Here is an 18,085-nt window from a genome sequence, read left to right on the forward strand (position 1 = left end):
AAAGGGATATACGGAGTAATTTATATGACCCCACACAACTCTATTATTGACCAATTAAGTGTCTAGTTTCCTATAAAATTTTAACGCTTTTCACTTTTTATCTAGACACATTCAATCTTTTATTCGTGTAATAATACTTAAAGTAGCACCAAAAGATTTTTTTCTTAAAAAAGGAAAATAATATTACTAAAAACACAATATCTAACTAATTTGACTGACTTTAATAATTCAACTAGAATAACATCTCTATAGAAATATATCTAGCTAAATCATTTTGGAATGGTGAAGTTCTTACGAAAACATTAAAAATACGCAGTTTATAAAGAACAGTCTCACCGATTTAACTAGTAACGTATAATAAAATTTAATAGCGAATATACGTATATTCGATAGAATGTACCATATACGTATACGTGATCAAAAACCATCATATACCGACCATGTAAGAGGGAGACAAAGTACCTTAATTTCTACCATTTGTGCATACATCAGAAATGCATTTAAACCATGTTCAACTGTCCACCATTGAAGTCATAACCAGCTTAGAGAAGTGCACCTTCATCCATAGATAAGCTAATACAGTACTAGTAAAATATAATCAAGAAACCATCTTAAACCAATCTTGTATTCAATACATTCTTTTAACATTCATCAACATGACCTTTATGCAATTATTGATCCCACTCATTGAACCAACCAAAACCCTTTTGTTTTAAGTCCTTTTAAACTTACCTAGAATCCTAAAAAGCTCCCTAGACCTCATCCATTCAACATTTCATTACCCCAACAAAATAAATTTTTCTTTTTTTTCTAAAAAAAAAAAAAAATCTCTCTCTCTCTCTCTCTTACATCTGGAACATTTATGGATGCATGTTTCATAAGATGACATAAACAACACCAACTCATGATTCTTTATATAAGTGCATACACACCCTTCATGTTAATTCCACCATCTAGTTCTTCTCTCTATACACTCCTTTAGTTTTCTTGAATTAATCTTTTTTTTTTTTAAGATTCAATCTTTTTGTAAGAATGGTTGGAAAGTTTGATCAAGAAGATTTGGGGTCCCAAGATCATAATAACCCATGTGTAGAAATATCCATGGAGATTCATAAAGTTGAAACACCACCAAAAAGAAGCAGTTTACAAAAATTAATGAATAAGCTCAAAGAAACTTTCTTTCCTGATGATCCTCTTAGACAATTCAAAGGACAACCCACTAAGCAAAAATGGCTACTTGGTTTTCAGTACATTTTTCCTATTCTTCAATGGGGTCCTCATTACAACCTTAATTTACTCAAATCTGATATTGTTTCTGGCCTCACAATTGCTAGTTTAGCCATTCCACAGGTAATTATATCTTTATCCTTTCCTTGTCCCTCTATCATGTTATTATAGTACACAGTATGTAGTCATGTAGACCGTTTGTTTCGTGATAATTGACAAGAATTTTCGTTCGGTTTTATTGTTTTTAGGGTATAAGCTATGCAAAACTTGCCAATCTTCCTCCTATTGTTGGTTTATGTAAGTATACCTTCATTTTAATTACCATGATTCAAACTTACTAATTGTCACAAGCAGAATTGATTCACTTTTTGAACCCTGTAGTTTTATAATATCTTTTCCAAAAGATACTACACTTTATATAACATATATACTTGCTATTTGTAAACAAATAATAAGTGAGAAAAGAATCTTTGCACTTAGACAGATTGGGTCAAAACCTATCCAATCATTCAGAGTATAGTGAATTAACATATACGGAGTAACAACTTTTCTCAAATTCAAATAACTCTTGAACTTTTTAAGAGATAACAATCATAAAAAATGCATGTTTTAAGTGGTTAAGCCACAAAATGCGCACACAACACATTAAAACAGTACAGTGACTTAACCGCCGTTAAAAAAACACATTAAAATATCATGTTTAGTCTATTCTAAAGATTAATTTAAATGATTTGAATGCTTATGCATTTTTTTTTTTTTTTTTTTTTTTTATTTGGTGTTGAATGATGTAGATTCAAGTTTTGTGCCACCACTAGTATATGCTGTGCTAGGAAGCTCAAGAGATTTAGCGGTTGGACCAGTTTCAATTGCATCACTAATAATGGGGTCAATGTTAAGACAAGAAGTCTCACCTACACTTGACCCTATTTTGTATCTTCAATTGGCTTTCACTTCTACCTTCTTCGCTGGTCTCTTTCAAGCCTCTCTTGGACTCTTAAGGTCAACTTTTCGCTCTAAAATTAAACCGCTAACGTTAAAAATAAAGAAATCCGTACAGTTTGCTCTGTTGTCAACAATTATTAAATTAAATTCTAGTTGTTGATTTATAATCTAGTCTATGTGGTCAAGTTAAAGTCCAGATGTAGACATATGTTTATCAAAAACATTCTATAGGTCATGCCCAAATGGGGACCAAGTCTTTTTTATTGATCATGAAGGAATGTACAAAATTTAATGCGTGATGTATAAGGTTGATGTGTATGGTGTTTGTAGGCTTGGGTTCATAATTGACTTCTTGTCAAAGGCTACACTAATTGGATTCATGGCTGGAGCTGCAATCATAGTATCACTTCAACAATTGAAAGCTCTTCTTGGTATAACACATTTTACTACAGAAATGGGTCTGGTCCCTGTTATGTCCTCTGTTTTCCACAATACTAAAGAGGTACTAGTAATATATTAGCACTGTCCTTAGTTTCATCATTTAATTAAAACCATATTGTTTTTAATACAAAAGTGATACAGAAGTATATATCTATATGTTTGAAAATTAGTGATGTACAAATTACCGCCTTTTAAAATGGTGGTATTCATCATTTTTACATATACATCAGTTTTTTTATCCGTATACTACTATTTTTATTCGTAGAGTATTAAATATGTTTTAAAATATTGTACTGTATAATATTTAAAACATATTTAGTAGTGTAAGTATAAAAATTGATGGTACGTGAATCACGATCCTTATAGATATGTTAGCATCATAATTTTCTATGCATAGTTTTATTATTTTTTAGTCATTTAATATATGATTGTGATTTTGCAGTGGTCGTGGCAAACGATCCTGATGGGATTTTGCTTTCTGATATTTCTGCTTGTGGCAAGACACGTTGTAAGTATACGTGTGTACAGAAGTTTTATAAATATATACAACTAATTGTAAACTATGTATTTGTCAGATTCTAAGCATATGATTAACAATATATGTGCATATAATACAGATCAAAAAGTTAAATGATGAATTTGTCACATACATAAATAAACTTAAACTATAAGAATAAAAGTATTGCGGAATATATTACTACTACTTTATACTATAAAGCGGTCTAATATAGCCGCAAAAAGACCACAGGGAACAACATGTCACGAGAGTCTAAAAAACATGTCACGAGGTAGGGCGGTACGAAGATTAGGTACCTCCTTGTATACACATATAATTTGTCTATCTTCTATATATTTATATTAATTATATTAATTAATTAATTAATAGTTCACCATTATTATATATATTTATTTATATTTATATCTAAGAAAAAAATATTCCTTTTCTTCTTTCTATCAAAATATTTTTTGATTTATGCTTTTGTTTAAGTTCTATCCATATCCACATGCACTCACTAATAAATTGCCTAAATTAATTATTTAATGAGAGGCTAAAATGATGTGATTATAACAAGTTTGAGGCACGGTTTACATTTTCAAATGTGACAGTCATTTATTTAGTTAATAATTTTTTTTTTTTTTTTTTTTTGGGTAACATTATAATAACTTGTCAACTTTTCCCTAGCTAGAATTTTTAATTTTATGGCATTTTTATTTTAATGCAGAGTATAAAGAAACCAAAGCTGTTTTGGGTATCAGCAGGAGCACCTCTACTCTCAGTCATAGTCTCCACACTTTTTGTTTATGTTTTCAAAGCTCAAAAACATGGCATTTCAGTGGTAAGATTTACTATTTATTATTATTAATTATATTAGTATAGTATATACTTGGCTTTTATATATATTGTAATCCAAGTTTAACTTTTATTAATTTATTCGTTAAACAGATTGGAAAATTAGAACAAGGATTGAATCCACCATCATGGAATTTGTTACATTTTCATGGAAGTCATTTGGGTTTAGTCTTGAAAACTGGTCTTATCACTGGCATCATTTCCCTGACTGTAAGTATTAGTGCTTCATCTGCATAATATACAACTCATTATAGCACATTGTTCTAAAGGGTATTTTTGTCTTTTACACAAAACAGGAAGGGATTGCTGTAGGAAGAACATTTGCTGCCTTAAAAAATTATCAAGTCGATGGTAACAAAGAAATGATAGCAATTGGAGTTATGAATGTTGTTGGTTCTACCACTTCATGCTATGTCACTACAGGTAAAGTACATGTCACGATTAATTTACGTGTAAAATTTGTAGTATAGTTTATCGTTGTACGAATTTATATGATAAACATTTAGCTAAAAACAAAACAGGTCGAAATTAACAATGTAGGAGTATAAAAAAGACAAAACAATTATAATAATAATCATAACAAACAATGGGCCTTTGGCCTCGCAGCCTTGAAGTTGTGAGTTCGAATCCGGTGGTCGACTATTTGTAACTGGATATGTATCTTTGCCATACCAAAAAAAAAATAATAATAATAAATAAATAAATCCATAACAAAAGAAAAAAAAAATCCATAACAAAAAAGAAAAAAAAAACTACTTGAAACTAACTAAATCCATCCTTTTTGACATGTACTACTCAAATTTCACCATTTGACATAATAAGTTTTGGGTTGTTAACCAACATGACCAGCCCATTTTGCCACTTATACTAGACATGATAACCGTTTTATAACTTCAAATATTTTACAGCTCGAACCTTTTAAATCTTGTTTACTTGTATTATAAACACCCATTTACTACAGGTGCGTTTTCGAGGTCTGCTGTGAACCACAATGCTGGAGCTAAAACAGCTGTTTCCAACATAATAATGGCAGTAACAGTTATGGTGACTCTGCTTTTCTTGATGCCATTGTTTCGGTACACACCAAATCTTGTGTTGGGTGCGATCATTATCACAGCAGTCATCGGTCTTATAGACGTCCCAGCTGCTTACCAAATATGGAAAGTTGATAAATTTGATTTCGTTGTGATGTTATGCGCGTTCTTTGGTGTCATATTTATATCTGTCCAAGAAGGACTTGCACTGGCTGTAAGTGTAATTTTTACTACAATTATCATTGAAGTTGAAAATTTGTAAGAAATTATAAATGTAAACTTATGAATTTAATTATTATGATTTTTTTAGGTTGGGGTTTCGGTGTTTAAGATGGTGTTGCAGATGACAAGACCTAAAACAGTGGTGTTGGGTAACATACCTGGTACTGACATATTTAGAAACAAACATCAGTACAAGGATGCTGTTTCAATCCCAGGTTTCTTGATCTTAAGCATCCAAGCTCCAATCAATTTTGCAAACTCCAATTATCTCAATGACAGGTAATTCATCATCTTTCTTAAAATTTAATTTTTATTTTTATATTAATAACCTTGAGACTTCACTAAACAAGTAAATATACACAACTTAGACCCTGTTTACTACTTTTCAGTTAATGATATGTTTCTGTACAGCTCTTAATTCAGTAAGTAAGATTGTTATTTCTTTGTCACTTAATCTATCACTTAATTTGAAAATCGGTCCGTTTCTAGAAGACATAGAACAAACAACCCTCTTCAAACAGAGGCAAATGAAAACATGACTCAATACATACTAAAGTAAACAGCCCCTTAGTCGTGAGTTTGTATACTATACTGAATTTAAAAAATATCACAACTTTTTGTTTCATAAATGCCAAAAATATTATGACATGCTAGAGTATATGACTTAGGACATGTTAGATTTGCGAACGTCTACCTAACGCTTCTTTCTGCGTTTCAATTTAGTACTGAGACAATTGTGTAACGTTTGTTTGAAAAGTCATTATATAATCTTATACGTGCCAACTAAAACTTATTTACCAATTTTTTCTATTTCTTTTGAAGGATTTTGAGGTGGATACAAGATTATGAGGAAGAAGAAGAAACCAAAAAACATTCTGGTTTAAGATTTTTGATTCTAGATCTTGAAGGTAACTTCCAAATAGTTGTTGACATAATTAAAAAAGTTAGAGGTGTCAATTCAGACTTATAAAACATTCAAATTCATAAAACCTCTTAAACTATTATAAGGATTATCATGATAAGTTAGTTATGCTATTCATCACAAACTACATAAGTAATTATTATGTTAAAAAACAAAAAGACATAAAACTATATGACGTTGTCGAGCGATATGTTGATAGTTCATCAAGACATCAACCAGGAGATTGTGGGTCCAAGTATCAACGGAGACATATGTAACGTTTAAAATAGTTTCCACTTGTGTGATTTTCAGCTGTAAGCGCAATTGATACAAATGGAGTGACGTTCGTCCGAGAACTCAGAAGAGTATTGGAACAGAGGGGTGTTGAGGTAAGTTGTACTCAGCATTTTGATTACTTTTTTTTCTCATGAATAATCGTTCAATGTTATATAATCGGTACGTTGTTATGTATAAAACCAGTTTTGACATGTGTTATTGTGAATATGGTTACAGCTTGTATTGGTGAATCCGGTTGGAGAAGTGATAGAGAAATTACAAAAATCGGATGCTAACGATATTTTGCAACAAAATACACTTTTCTTGACGGTGGGAGAAGCCGTTTCATCACTATTTTCGTCGATAAAGAATGTTTCATCAGACCATGTTTGAGGATTAAAGATAGTGTGTTGAAAGGATCAACTTATTAGCATAATGTGGGAAGAAAGGGAAGATGTAAGTATTGGCTGTATTGCAATCTGATCACAAGATATAGATGCTTGTTTTTTCGGTTGTATTTTAGGTTTTTTTTTTTTTTTTTTAGGAACTGGATACTGTTTTAGGTTCCTAAAAAGGGATTAACAGGGACACCTATGGAAATATATTTACTTGCACCCTTGTAATCATCAAGGATACACAGGTTGGTATGTTGGTTTTAACTTTTATGAAAAAACTCATATCTGATAATAATAAAAACTTCGTTTCGTTAAAAGATGTTAAAGCTTTTAGACGGAGGAAAAAGTTACAAGCTAAAATCTAATAAAACTAGCGTTTGAGAAAAAGCTCGTAGTTTTTTTTATTTTTTTTGTCATTAACTATTTATTTTAACCGTTACTACTCTACAAAACACCTAAATACATATAAAAGGTTAATAATTATCAGCTACAAGTTACTAACTAACCGCTAGTTTTGTCAAAATGTTACAATTTACAAAAATGACTAAAATACTACCCTTTAGACCATTCCCTATGAAAAAAGAACCTACGTATGTTACAATTTACAAAAATGACTAAAAGACTGCCCTTTAGACCATAAAGAATGTTGTATTGTCGAGTTATAGGGTGAAAAATGTGCTGACCTGGCAGTGTTGTCAAAAAAGAGGGGTCCTATGATAGTGTTGTTGAAAGATTTTTATGATGTGGTAAAAAGCGAAATTGAGTGAAAAGTGATGATGATATAATAATGAGTTTAGTTAGAAAATTTTTTTAAAAAAAAATCTGATTAGCCGAGGAAGTGTCGTAGGTTCCGTTGTACCCACGCCCAACGTCCGCAATGACCCACGCCCACAACACCCAATAGAGCCCGTTGTAGGCTGCCAAGTAGAATGACACGCACCCATTGTGGCTCTAGGAATGGTCATATCATACCATCCTGACAGTTAAAACAGTTTGGCATGACCATTTTTAGGCCGAAATCTGAAGAAAATACGGAAAAGGATGAAGGGAAATGTAATGCGGCCATTGCAGGCCAACAAGGTGTGATGATGTTTGTTCAATACCGACGAAATAAAAAGGATTCAAATTTTTTCAAGAAACGACCAAATGAAAAGTTGTCATATCGTTATGACCTTTCGATTTGAGCATTGTTAGTATAAGGCAACTGTTTTATGGTTAATTGAGATTCTTGGGTATGAACAGAAATGTTGCTAAACTAGTTATGTTCATGAAGAATCAACGCCGAAATACTAAATCACCAAAACTTGTAATTACGGGTGCTTCCTCTGATAAAGCGAGTATCCAACGAACGCAGACATCAAGAATGTCCATAGCACCTGCAAACAATCGGTCACAAATGTAGATGAACAAATTACATCTAGTCTCATAACGGACCCAAAAATTGTAAAATTCTATGAATGGAGATAACGAGCAGAGTGGCACGTGCGTTGCTGCGGGAAATGATTTTGCTATATATATCATACCCAAAAAAATATAAATAAATAAATAAATATGTCATGCTAACGCCATGCTGACGTCAGCGTCCATCAAAAAAGGAAAAGGAAATAGGAAAATTACAAATATACCCCCACTAATGAACAGTACCAAGCTGATTGATCTTGGCAACAATTAGTATATTAGTATTTTATAAATTAGAAGCGTCGAGAATTACTTACGGTGTTAATTGCCTGCCATCGTTCAAGTCGCTTAATTCTCGACTGCATATCTTCAATCACACCATCTACAGGTAAAATAGCATCCCTACTTGGTGACGACTCTGAAGATGAACTGCTACCCTGTTTTTTTTTTTGCCAAATTATTTAGAGACGTTTAAACATTAAAAGAACAATTCTGCGCACCTAAATCAATCAATCATGTATAATTTATAATTACGACAAGATTACTTGAGATTGGATGTTGTCAACAAGTTCTTGCAAGCGTGCAGCTTGTTGCGCGTAGATCCCACTTGAACTTCGATCTGATGCTGGTAACTTTTCCAGCACTATGTCGAGGTAACTCTACAAATTTATATAAAAAAAACATAAAGGTTTATGGTTACTTTTAAGGTAATGATTTATTGATTCTAAAGTATAAGTGTAAAGATGAAACCTTGGTGGTGTAGGAACCATCCAACTCAAGTTTCGAACCAGCAGCTAATGCAACTTCTTTGTTTGCCCCTTTGATTTGAATATAAGGTCCCGGTACATTGTTTAAATGATCAACCTCTATAAGAAGCTACAACATGAACATAGCCAAACTTCAAATAAATTACCGTTCTTATAAATGAATCAAATGATAATAATATCAAGAATCCTAAAAGTAGTGGCTCTTGGAACACAATATAAAAGAACTTAAATTATTTGCCTTTTTCAATCAAATGATTGACTAAATAAATAAATAAACTTCTATAAAATACAAATACAGATACAGATTTCGCTTCTAAACCTGATATAATAGAGCTATTGTATTAATATGGCTTCTCAAGTTATTTTATGAAAGAAATTAATTATTTTATGTAACTTACCTTTCCATCTTGGTAGATATATGCAGATGCTTCAATGTAAGCCACAGCATGATATCTGAAAATCACATATTTTCAAGAAAATTTAAAGTAACAAACTTATTCGAAATATATATTCCCATAGAAATATCGAAAGCAACAAATATGTGATGTACCCAAGATTGAGAAGACCAGATACTGTACTAATGCTGATGTCAAAGTCCACTTTTGGTTGAATTACGAAATCCCCTTCTTTTATAGGCTATTATTATTATTATAAGAAAATAAAGCATCGTAAGAAACAATATAATTATAATAGCATTAAAAAAATTAAAACTTGTTACGACAGACCTCCCTTATCAGCAATGCAAACCTCCCTTCACATATTCTCACTCGCATACAGTCACTCTCAGTTAACTGTCCGTTAACTGGAATACCAGAAAGCCGAAAATATATATCAATAAAATTCTGAGCTGAACTGCATATTCTTGCAGGATCAAGCAATTTTATGATATCTTGATACGACACCTGAATCAAAACCAGCACGTTACGGGAAAAATCACAAAAATCACATCAATAATTACTTTATTAAATTAAATGATAATTAATACTAAAACGAGCTTACCTCCTTCTTGCTTTTTAGCACGAACAGTGAACTCTCCGGAGAAAGCACAGGATCAAAATCGTTACGTATTTTCAGCTGCGAGATAAAAGATAACCGACCAATCGTTAGTGTATTTAAGAGGGTTGATTACAAGCTAATAATTATTTAGAAATAATAGATTTAAATGACTAACATGTGCATGGACAAGGTGTGGTTCGATGTGCAGCTGGAACATAGGAAACACAGTTGTCATGATCTCGTTTTGGGACATAAAGCACCCGGCTTTACTTTTGTCTCTTTGAACTCGAGATATGAGATGCGAATGGACACCTCCAACCTGCCAATTTTACAATTATGGTTTAAATCAAATCGACTAGTTTCATATAAATCCCTACTCACTTTATGAAATTGCTAATTTCGACCCATATATTTATGAATGAGTCTGGTTATCTCAGGTGCAGGGCATACAGGTAAACCAATAATACCCTAAACTCGGGTCAAACAGGTCAAAAGTTACCCATACTGTCTACTTGTCTAGTCTAAACGTATGAAACCTCGTCAATTATTTTATTTCAAAGATTATATTTGTCACACATAAGTACTGTTTTTTGTAATCGTTTGACAAATTTATAACTTATAGAATAGAGATATAGGAGTACTAATACTGGGAAAATAGTGTTTTGTGTCAACGGTTAACCCGACCCATTTTGGACCCGGTTCGACCCATTTCCAAACCCAACCATTTTGCCACCATTTAAGCCTTAGGAACAGAATCAAGAGTTAATCTTACTACAGCAACCCAGAGGTCCAGTGACTTTCTGATATCAGGGTGTAAAGCGTAGACACCTTCAATTATCACCTGATTATATCACCAGTATCGTTATATTAACATATGATAACACGTGATAATCAAATAATAATATTCTGTAATAATTATTATGATACTAATACTAATACTAATAATATGTCTCTGGTGAATAAAGATATACCACTCCGCAATCCTCGGACACTTCGAGTTCTTTAAAGCCACAACGAGCACCGCTCTCCAAATCGAATACAGGTACTTTTGCTTTCCGTCGTCTTCTTATATCACTAATATTCTGTAAAAGTTGCCAGTAGACGAACAATTTCGTTTATTTTGATGCAATTGGTAAGTACAAGATTCATACGCATAAACAAGAATCAAAGTATAAGTACCTTTGTGAGTAAAGGTAGATCAAGCGATCTGAAATCATCATATTTATAGTCCTTTACTTGGTCAGATTTATAATAGCTTTCAAGAGAAATAACTTCACAACCGACGATATTTGCCATTTTGTGAGCCAAACTAGTCTTCCCGGACCCACTTGGACCTCCTATAAGAATACAACATCGTTGAATCTCCATTATAATGTCTTAATAGGTTAAACACACATAATATATATACATATATATGCGCGCGCATATATATGTCCCTAAACCCAAAACCCCAAACCCTAAACCCTAAACCGTTCGTGTTAAAAACTCGATCTAAATCCTAAATCTAAACCCTAAATTTCTAAACGCTAATATCTAAACCCTATAAAGCCTAATATCTAAACCCTAATATCTAAAACCTCAACATACGCTCGAAAAACACGATAATTGTTATATATTACTTCTTCGAGCGTTTTCCCGCCAAAATAAAAACATTTATCACAAAGTGTCTATTAAATGTTGATATTTTCATCCAATCTATAATGTTCGTGAACAAAGTTTATTCAAAAAAAAATAAAAATAAAAATTTTGCTTCTCCCTGATTGGTTACTTCTCCCTTGATATATATATATATATATATATATATATATATATATATATATATATATATAGAGAGAGAGAGAGAGAGAGAGAGAGAGAGAGATACCGATTCCAACTATAACAGGCAGTCCTTTGTGCTCCAACAAAGCCTGAAACGGTGGAAGCATTTTATGTCAGTGAGTAAATACAAAAAAAAATCATTACTCTCATAACTTTCAAAAACTACTTCCATCCCCCAATATAATTATTACTTTGTGAGTTTTTTGAAAGGCAAGCAAATTCCAAAAATAATAAATAATAACTAGCAAGAAGCTAGAGTATAGCAAGAACACGATATAGACTAAAGACCTAAACAAAAAACACGAAAAAACTTGCACCCTAAAAATCCATCTATCCCCTATAAAACAACCTAAGAACCAAACGACAAAACAACACACGAAGGAAACAATACATTGAAAACCCGAAACCGCCAATCGTATTAATCGAAAATCAATCATTGTTTTCAACAATATCCGAATCAGAGGATGAAGAATTTTGCTTTGTCATCCTCTTCATCCGCTCCCTTCATCAAGTCAACGAGAATAGCCCTTTCATACCAACCGCGTTCATCACAACATCTTCTACGCTTTAGTTGTGTTTCCCCTTGGACAAATTTACTAAAGAGATGTTTAATTAAGGGCCTTAATTTTCTCTTATGGCGAAACCGAACCAACGAACTATATCCGTGACAAGCATCGTTTGAAACAATACAACTCTTTCTCTAGACTTGTTTGATTTGCAAGACTGATTTAGACCATAGAAATCGATAAATCAAGGTCCAAACCAATTAATGGGTTCATTAGGCCCAATCCCTGGATCCAAAGTATCAACCTTTGGCCACAACTAGGCTTAGTATTAGATGGAAGGGACTCATCATTGAGGCAAAAAGAAGATTTAGACCTATCACCATTTCTAAATTTGAATTCACCCATCATTGAAGCCTGGTCCAATGCCGTATCACTTGCATAGGAATTAGCATCATTCACGACACACGGTACATCCGTTGCACGCTTGAGAATATGGGGACCCAAATCCGGAGTCTTTGGTGAAGTAGAGTGAAAATCAGACAGCAAGTAAAAACGTTTAATTTCCCCACCCGAATCATCATGATCGTCGTTCACTGTGAAATTATTATCGGAATTTTGAATTTTGTTTTCCGGTGGCTGGAATATTTCCAACTTGACCGAACACCTTCTCGACATTAATAGAATCATTACTAATCGGAGATGAATCAGGATCCCAATCAATCAATATTGAAAATAGATGGTAATAGAACAAGGGAACCATCAGACAAGATATCTTGAGTCAAGTTATCAAGAGTCAAGTTATCAAGAGTCCTGGATTTGTTGACTGGATTCACTGACCGCAGATGAATCATGAAACATTAAATTTTTATTCGAATTATCATCGATTTTACTGCCTACTCCATCAAGAACTTCAACAATCTTACTTTCATCTTCGACCAAAGACCGAGTGAAACGGTCTCTATTATATCTAAATATGAAGTTGTGGTTGCTCACTGACTCGGGAATATTAAATATTAAATATTAAAATCTTCACATCAGCCTTTATTTCAATGGAATTTGAACTACCAATCTACCATGGAACTCATTTGGTTTACTACATCGATATTACTAGCCTGGAAATTATTCACAAAAATATTTGGGGTGCGTTTACTACCTGAAACCACCTTAAAAAACATTCTCCTATTCCATCTCGCATCCCTTGATGAGACATAGCTCATGTTAGCGACTGGGAGCTTCTGTCCTATCAACATTCGACATGTCAACATCTACATTCGAACCGAAACAACCATCGATGCCCTATTTCCTCTCCCTCGCTTTATAGGCACGAATCAACCCTCCATTTATTTATATGAAGTTTAAGATATTGACAAAGTTTTCGATATCCCTAATCCCTTCAAACCTCAAAATAAACCATAAGGATGTCCACTCGATAACCGCTTCCTTGCTAGGTACACCTATCTAACCAACCCGTATTAACTGAATAGTCTCCAACAATCAGCCCGACCCGGTTTTTTTGGGAAGTTAAAAAACAAGAACAAGATGACCTGATTACCAGTAGAATCAATATTCAAATTGAAGGGAACACTATCGCACACCTTCCGAGCCATAATTCAAGAATAACATCACTCGTCGATACAAATAGATTCCGTAGATATTGAACGGAAAATCGCAGCCTACTTGTGGTGATTTGTCATGAGTATTTATGAATGAACCGAATTAGGTTTACTACACATTATCTCTAACGGATCAAGTAAAAAAATAATCTTAAAAGGAAATATTTTTAGAAGGGTTGAAAGTTCCACTGAAGATATTTCACTGAATTAAACCTCCTAATTTTATTGAGTTACTATTACTATTATTAGCACTGAGAAAATCTAACCTTTGTAATCATATTTAAAGGTTAATTAGGTGGGGCCAAAAAGGAAAACACTACAAAATACCACTTATGAAACATTACCTAATCCTTCCATTTTACTCGTAATGCGTACCTGTATTGCTTGAACGGCAAGAAGCAGGCCCCTATCAAGATCAAAAGAATCGGGCATTGGTGCAAGCTGCAGTGTATCCCTGAAAGAAGAAGGATCTGTATATGCATGATGAGAGCAACTAAGACATCTCACTATATAATATTATACATAAAAAATTATTTTATATTAATGCGGGGTAAAAAAATACACACCAATGGATGACCCATCCACAATTGAACCATCAGATGATATGAACCGCCATGGGGCTAATACCGGGTCCATTTTAGACTTGGTGGGTGATCGAGTCCATGGTTGATCGTCATCTCGGTTCACAAGCTCAGGTCGAATACGAAGCGGCTTTGGAGCAACAATGAGCGGATCCCTACGTATGCCTGATGACGTGGCGGGCATAGGAGGTGGCGTATTAAGACGCGGAACACCTGTAAGTAACGTAAACATAAACATAAATAAAGCAGAACATATTAGTAAAAGTAATTTAATAAAAATGTTACCTTGGCTGTCAAGAATCATTTCAAGATACGATTTAGTGATCCATGGACCTGTAATTCCTAACCTTGATGCCTCTGCTTCAACCATCTATTCAATCGGTATAATTACTTTAAAAATATTTGACATTGTTATCATTAAAAAAGTCGAATAATGAAAATTAAAGAACATACTTTTCGATCTCGGCCTCTTAAAACGATGTAAGTTTCAGCAAGAGTATCTATAGTCTCGAGCGATATTGAAAGATCTCCATTAACGATTGACTTAGATGCTCGTTTATAACTGACTACAACGTTGTACCCCAAAGCTAGCAAACCGCCAAGTGTCATTCTCCCAACCTGTTACAGTTTTTATTAAAATGGGTGAAAAAAAATTACATTTTTTTAATAATAATAATAAATAATAATAATAATAAATAATGATGATCATGATGATGATGATAAGATGTTTGTGTTTATGCACCTCAAACTCAGCTTTTGGGCGAATAATGAAATGTTTGTCAACGATTCTTTGGTCACCTAATGAAAGATAATATCTAATGCCACTTTGGCGAACCTTAATCCAATCGTTAACATGTGCTTCTTCACTTGCAGATGGAGGCCTTAAATACATCTCAATGAAACTGATTTAAAAAAAAAAAAAAAAAAAAAAAAACACTCAGTAGCGATATGCAAGCACAAGTAAGACGTATTACGTATATAAAGTTGGTGAACTCACTTATCAATTTGTGCTTCCTTCTCCGGAAACAAGTAGAGAAATTGTTGACTTTCTGACTGATACAACAGTTTGACTTATCAGAAACATCAAAAAACAAAATGAGTATATTGATTGTTACAAAACAAGACAGACCTCGCTTTTGCATTTAAGTTTGTAAATCGAATCTCGAAAAGATGCGCCAAAACTGTTGTTAATTCTGATCTGCAAACAAAGTATATCAGACAAAAAAAAAGGATTTAAGATAAAGTTTAAAACTTTAATGTCCAACCTGTGCATGGTGAAGATCTGGTTCAATATGTTTCCTAAACAATGGGAAAATGCTATCAATTAAATTGTCCAACGAACAAGAATCTCCGATGTCGTATTGCACTTTAGAAAGTAGACTAAAATGAACGCCGCCAACCTGGTTCGCAAATGTATAATATCAAAACATGCTAAAAAAATTCTTAATTTGATGCTTTATTTACTATTCTACTAAATGATAGCAAACTGTAAGGATAATAATGATATCAAACGTAATTAGTAATTACCACTGCAACACGAATATCTAGCAGCGAGCGTAATCGTGCATGAAGTGCATATGTACCATCAACTATCACCTGAAACGGTGAATGTATTAGATAAATCTATATTATAAATTATAAATTAATATTATTTAAAATGCAAATGTAACTTGGAATCACGCATGCACTCACCACTCCAAATGAAGTACTCTTGATTTCTTTAGTTCCAATGCGTCTTTTTAACTGGAAATCAAACACTGGTGTTGATATATCTTTTCCCTTCAACAAATCCTAAATCAACAAAACAAGTTTTCAGTAAGACTAAAACCACATTTTATCTTCTATGTATGTTTTAAAAAATCTAAAAAAAACACCCGTGCCTGAAGATTCTGAACAAGAAGATCAAAATCTATTAAATTTAAATCATTTCCATCATCAGATCCGGTGCGATAATTTTCCATTGATATCACACAACAACCAATCACTGACGCCACCTTCTCTGCTAAACTGTATACACATCATTCAATTCAATGTAAATATTTCAATTCAATGTAATATTAAATAAAACGGTAACGGATTTTAACGTGAAAAAAATAAGTGCATACATTGCAAACAATGTGATATCAGACTTACCTTGATTTGCCAGAGCCACTAGGACCGCCGATGCCAACCGCTACAATACCGTCCTTTTTTGACCGAAGCTCTTGAATTGATTTAACCAACAAGTAATACCCACGATCAAAAGACTACAAACGACCAAATAACAAAGTAGTCTTTAAAAAAAGTTACATGTTTATCAATTTGCATTTCTGCAAATGTAAGAACCTACATTGACATAACCATTCGAAAGACCCCATAAACCACACACACTTAATATTATATGCATTGAATATACAAACAAGTAATGAATATCAACTATTTATACCAGGTAAGATCAACAGTTATAAGTGAAATGTATCAGTGTATAAAACTACTTAAATTAATAATTCCTTTATTGCATACATAACACAATACAAGAATTAACCCTTTCTCATTCTCATAAATTACTAAAATTCACATCAATGATAATATGTAAATGAAGCATTAAGGCCAAACTAACTCTAAAGTTTCTATCTTTATAATCAAACATTAAACATTTAATTCATTGAACGTTGCTTTGACTACAAAATCACATTATATCGATCAATAAATTTTTTGGGTTAGGATTCGGAAATAAAAAGGGCAAGTTTTCAGTGGGTAATTTCATCAAACACTTGGCATGCAAAATAAAAACCCCAAAACAGTAAAACCCCAATTCACCGTACCGCATGAAGGGGAAGAGATTGAAGAATTGAAGGAGATGAAGATGAAGTAGATGGGGTTTGTTGATAGTAATCACGGCCACCTTCATGTAAAACTCGGTGAACTACATCATCATCCATCATGATTGTAAATTGAGAATTGAAGAGCAGCAAGCAAATTGGGTCTTAATTTGATATTTGTTGTTTGTGTTATAGGAAAAGACTAAAATTGAAATTAGAGAAGCAAGAAATAGGGGAAAGAAAGAGGGAATCTTGATTGTTTTTTAGTAAAGGTTTTGTGTATACGCATAAACCATACTATATTTTTTTCTACTTCAAAAACTGCCTTTGTTTGTAATTGGGATACTTTGTTCTTGTAAACTGCCTTTAGAATACTATCTTTTACTACTTTTATTTTTTTTATAACAAGAAACTCACCTTTTTTTTTACAGCTCTACGAGATCACTCAGGACATTTAACCACCAACGCATTCATCTCCCGCAGTTGCATAACGCGTCCCCAACTGCTGCCCAGGAGGAAACTCGGCCCAATTCGAGGGCATGGGCGGTACCCTCCCCAGTGCCCCCGTAACGCGATGTGCGGAAGGCACCCTTAAGTAGAATTCAAGGGTAAATATGCAACCTTGTGTGCAATGTTGCACCCCACTGGAGTCAAACTTCTAACATCTCGCTAAGAGAGGCATGCCACTACCACATAAGCTACAACACAAGGTCAGAAAACCACCTATTAACTAAGACATTGGCTCCCCAGATAAACCTCGGACATCGGGAACCAGACGTCACCATGATGCCACGTAAAATACCTTGCAGTGTAAAT

At 33.3% G+C, this 18,085-nt stretch overlaps 2 protein-coding genes across 3 annotated transcripts; one reads left to right on the plus strand and one right to left on the minus strand.

The window, feature by feature from the left end:
- The first annotated feature begins 946 nt into the window (after positions 1-946).
- On the plus strand, positions 947-7,008 carry LOC139902391 (probable sulfate transporter 3.3). Its single transcript, XM_071885025.1, has 13 exons — positions 947-1,350; positions 1,476-1,524; positions 2,019-2,226; positions 2,500-2,671; positions 3,053-3,118; positions 3,834-3,947; positions 4,055-4,171; positions 4,258-4,384; positions 4,923-5,209; positions 5,306-5,496; positions 6,040-6,125; positions 6,431-6,507; positions 6,632-7,008. Exons 1-13 carry the CDS (start codon positions 1,033-1,035, stop codon positions 6,785-6,787), a joined length of 1,968 nt encoding a protein of 655 aa, XP_071741126.1. The 5' UTR covers positions 947-1,032; the 3' UTR covers positions 6,788-7,008.
- An 892-nt stretch (positions 7,009-7,900) lies between these two features.
- Positions 7,901-17,467, minus strand: LOC139902390 (uncharacterized). 2 transcript variants are annotated; one of them, XM_071885024.1, is made up of 26 exons: positions 17,273-17,467; positions 16,602-16,714; positions 16,349-16,475; positions 16,161-16,259; positions 15,996-16,064; positions 15,734-15,868; positions 15,598-15,666; positions 15,466-15,521; positions 15,211-15,370; positions 14,922-15,086; positions 14,754-14,838; positions 14,454-14,681; positions 14,263-14,357; positions 11,815-11,857; positions 11,130-11,287; positions 10,922-11,032; positions 10,723-10,791; positions 10,126-10,269; positions 9,954-10,028; positions 9,680-9,856; positions 9,505-9,590; positions 9,353-9,407; positions 8,938-9,063; positions 8,733-8,846; positions 8,505-8,624; positions 7,901-8,165 (listed from the first exon to the last, which is right to left on the minus strand). In XM_071885024.1, the coding sequence occupies exons 1-26, from the start codon at positions 17,390-17,392 to the stop codon at positions 8,100-8,102; spliced, it is 2,865 nt and encodes a 954-aa protein (XP_071741125.1). In that variant the 5' UTR covers positions 17,393-17,467; the 3' UTR covers positions 7,901-8,099. The 2 variants fall into 2 exon arrangements, with proteins under 2 accessions (XP_071741125.1, XP_071741124.1); XM_071885023.1 differs by having other exon boundaries at positions 14,454-14,838.
- Between the last annotated feature and the right edge of the window lie 618 nt (positions 17,468-18,085).

Source organism: Rutidosis leptorrhynchoides, chromosome 3 (genome assembly GCF_046630445.1).
Source record: "Rutidosis leptorrhynchoides isolate AG116_Rl617_1_P2 chromosome 3, CSIRO_AGI_Rlap_v1, whole genome shotgun sequence".
Lineage (NCBI taxonomy): Eukaryota > Viridiplantae > Streptophyta > Magnoliopsida > Asterales > Asteraceae > Rutidosis > Rutidosis leptorrhynchoides.